Consider the following 1,841-nt stretch of genomic DNA (forward strand, 5'->3'; position numbering starts at 1 on the left):
GTGTGTGTGTGTGTGTGTGTAGGAGGTTGTTGTTTTGTTTTAACTAGAACAAAGGCATTAAGTAGGTTTATTAAAAGGGGAAACTGGTCAAAGTTTGACACCTTACCTAGGAAGCAGTGTAAGAAAATAATTCAGAACTGTTCAAGTACTGCAGACATTAAGAAAGGTGTAATAATAGAACAGTCACTGTAAATCTCTGTGATTCGATACAACAAACTGACGACAAGTTTTTGCTTAGAATTTTAGTTGATAAGTAAAAGATGTAGTTTTGAAGCAAAACGTGCTATTTTCATATATGTAAACATGTAAAATAGTTGAACCAAGCTGTTTAACTTATGTATTATCTCACACACTTTTTAAAATATATACTCTTAGTGGTTACATATCAAATGTATTATTATTAAATGTAGCACATCTCTAGAATTTATTCCTCCCATTTTAATTAAAATTTCTTTTCTTTTTCTGCCAGCCAACATCTCTCCAGCTACCTTCTCTCTACTATAGACAAAGCAATATTTTAATCTTTTTCTATAGTTCAGTTTTGTTACACTGCACATCTATCTGGAAAGAAAGTCATATAATGAACACAGCTGTGTGAAAGCTGTAGTTGAAAACCAAGCAAAAATGCAACGTAGTGAGGAATTTACTTAAAGCAGTAACCAGCAGCGCTGTGAAAACAGCCCCTAATTTTGAAACAGTTCATAACATGATTTAGTTTTACACTTGGTTTCCTCTTCTAACTCGTTCTCTTCTCTACGCACCAAGTCGTGTAGGAGACTCACCAATACCAGGAGCTGGGGCCTATGCCAATGACAGGGCTGGAGCAGCTGCAGCCACGGGGGATGGCGACACCCTGCTGCGCTTCCTGCCCAGGTGTGACTTCTTACCTTTGTCAATTTTAGAGATGCTTAGAAGAGTTGTGTCATGTCAGGACATAGTCGATGTTTGTAGCGTGTTGTCCTAATTCATGTGCAGAAGAGACTTTCGTGAGACCGTGTGAGGTATTTTGGTTTGTTGTTGTTGTCGCCAGTTCGTTTGTAATCATTCCCTTGAGTCACCATTATCTTGGGGAATGAAAAGTGCCTCACTGTGCTTCGTGGAGGAGAATGCTTAGGATGTGTTTAATGAACTGACGCAAGGCCATGGTGAAGGGACGGAGGAAAGTAGAAAAACTACCCCTGGACGTCCTGGACACGTGCGGGATTTTCTCCCGAGATTGTAGCTTCTTTCTCCATGCGAATGTAACCTCTATTTGTGACTTCTGACTGGTATTACCAAAATGACAGTTACTCAGCCAAAGTCAAAAATAATCGTCCTCGTCTGAAATTAACGGTGGATGAGTTGAAGGGATGACATTGTAGCAAGGCTTGCTTGCCCTGATGGTAAGGCTGTGACAGGAATTACTGACTCGTGTTCATTCATAGGTATTCTAAGTGTGACAGTATGGTCTGTTCAGATTTTCTGATGTCAACTTCGCCTAAGGTGAAGTTAGTGTTTATTGTTCCCTTATATTAAGTTGTCACCTCTATTTAAATTAGCTACCAAGCTGTAGAATATATGAGAAGAGGAGATGACCCACTCACAGCTTGCCAGAAAGTGATTTTAAGAATTAAGAAGTATTATCCGGAATTCTTTGGGGCTGTGATATGTGCCAATGTGACAGGAAGTTTTGGTAAGTTAGGTCTGTGTTTTTGTTTGTCTGAATTTACTAGTGATCATAAAAGAAACACTCTTCTAAATGTCTGAGCACACAATATGCTGTGTTCTATCTGAAAAGGGGGTCTGTAAAGTTCTGAGTGAACGTCAATGATGAGCTGTCGATACCTGTAAAATGTTAAAAT

The 1,841-nt window shown here is 39.1% G+C and overlaps 1 protein-coding gene across 1 annotated transcript in view; it reads left to right on the forward strand.

Annotated features, from left to right (window-relative positions):
* Aga (aspartylglucosaminidase) overlaps window positions 1-1,841 on the forward strand; it is an 11,146-nt gene that overhangs the window by 7,452 nt on the left and 1,853 nt on the right. The window contains exons 7-8 of the mRNA XM_005362602.2: window positions 766-873; window positions 1,539-1,672. Of these exons, the coding sequence (XP_005362659.1) occupies window positions 766-873; window positions 1,539-1,672 (242 nt within the window). The remainder of the gene's footprint in view (window positions 1-765; window positions 874-1,538; window positions 1,673-1,841) is intronic.

This window comes from Microtus ochrogaster, linkage group LG7_11, assembly GCF_000317375.1.
Source record: "Microtus ochrogaster isolate Prairie Vole_2 linkage group LG7_11, MicOch1.0, whole genome shotgun sequence".
NCBI lineage: Eukaryota > Metazoa > Chordata > Mammalia > Rodentia > Cricetidae > Microtus > Microtus ochrogaster.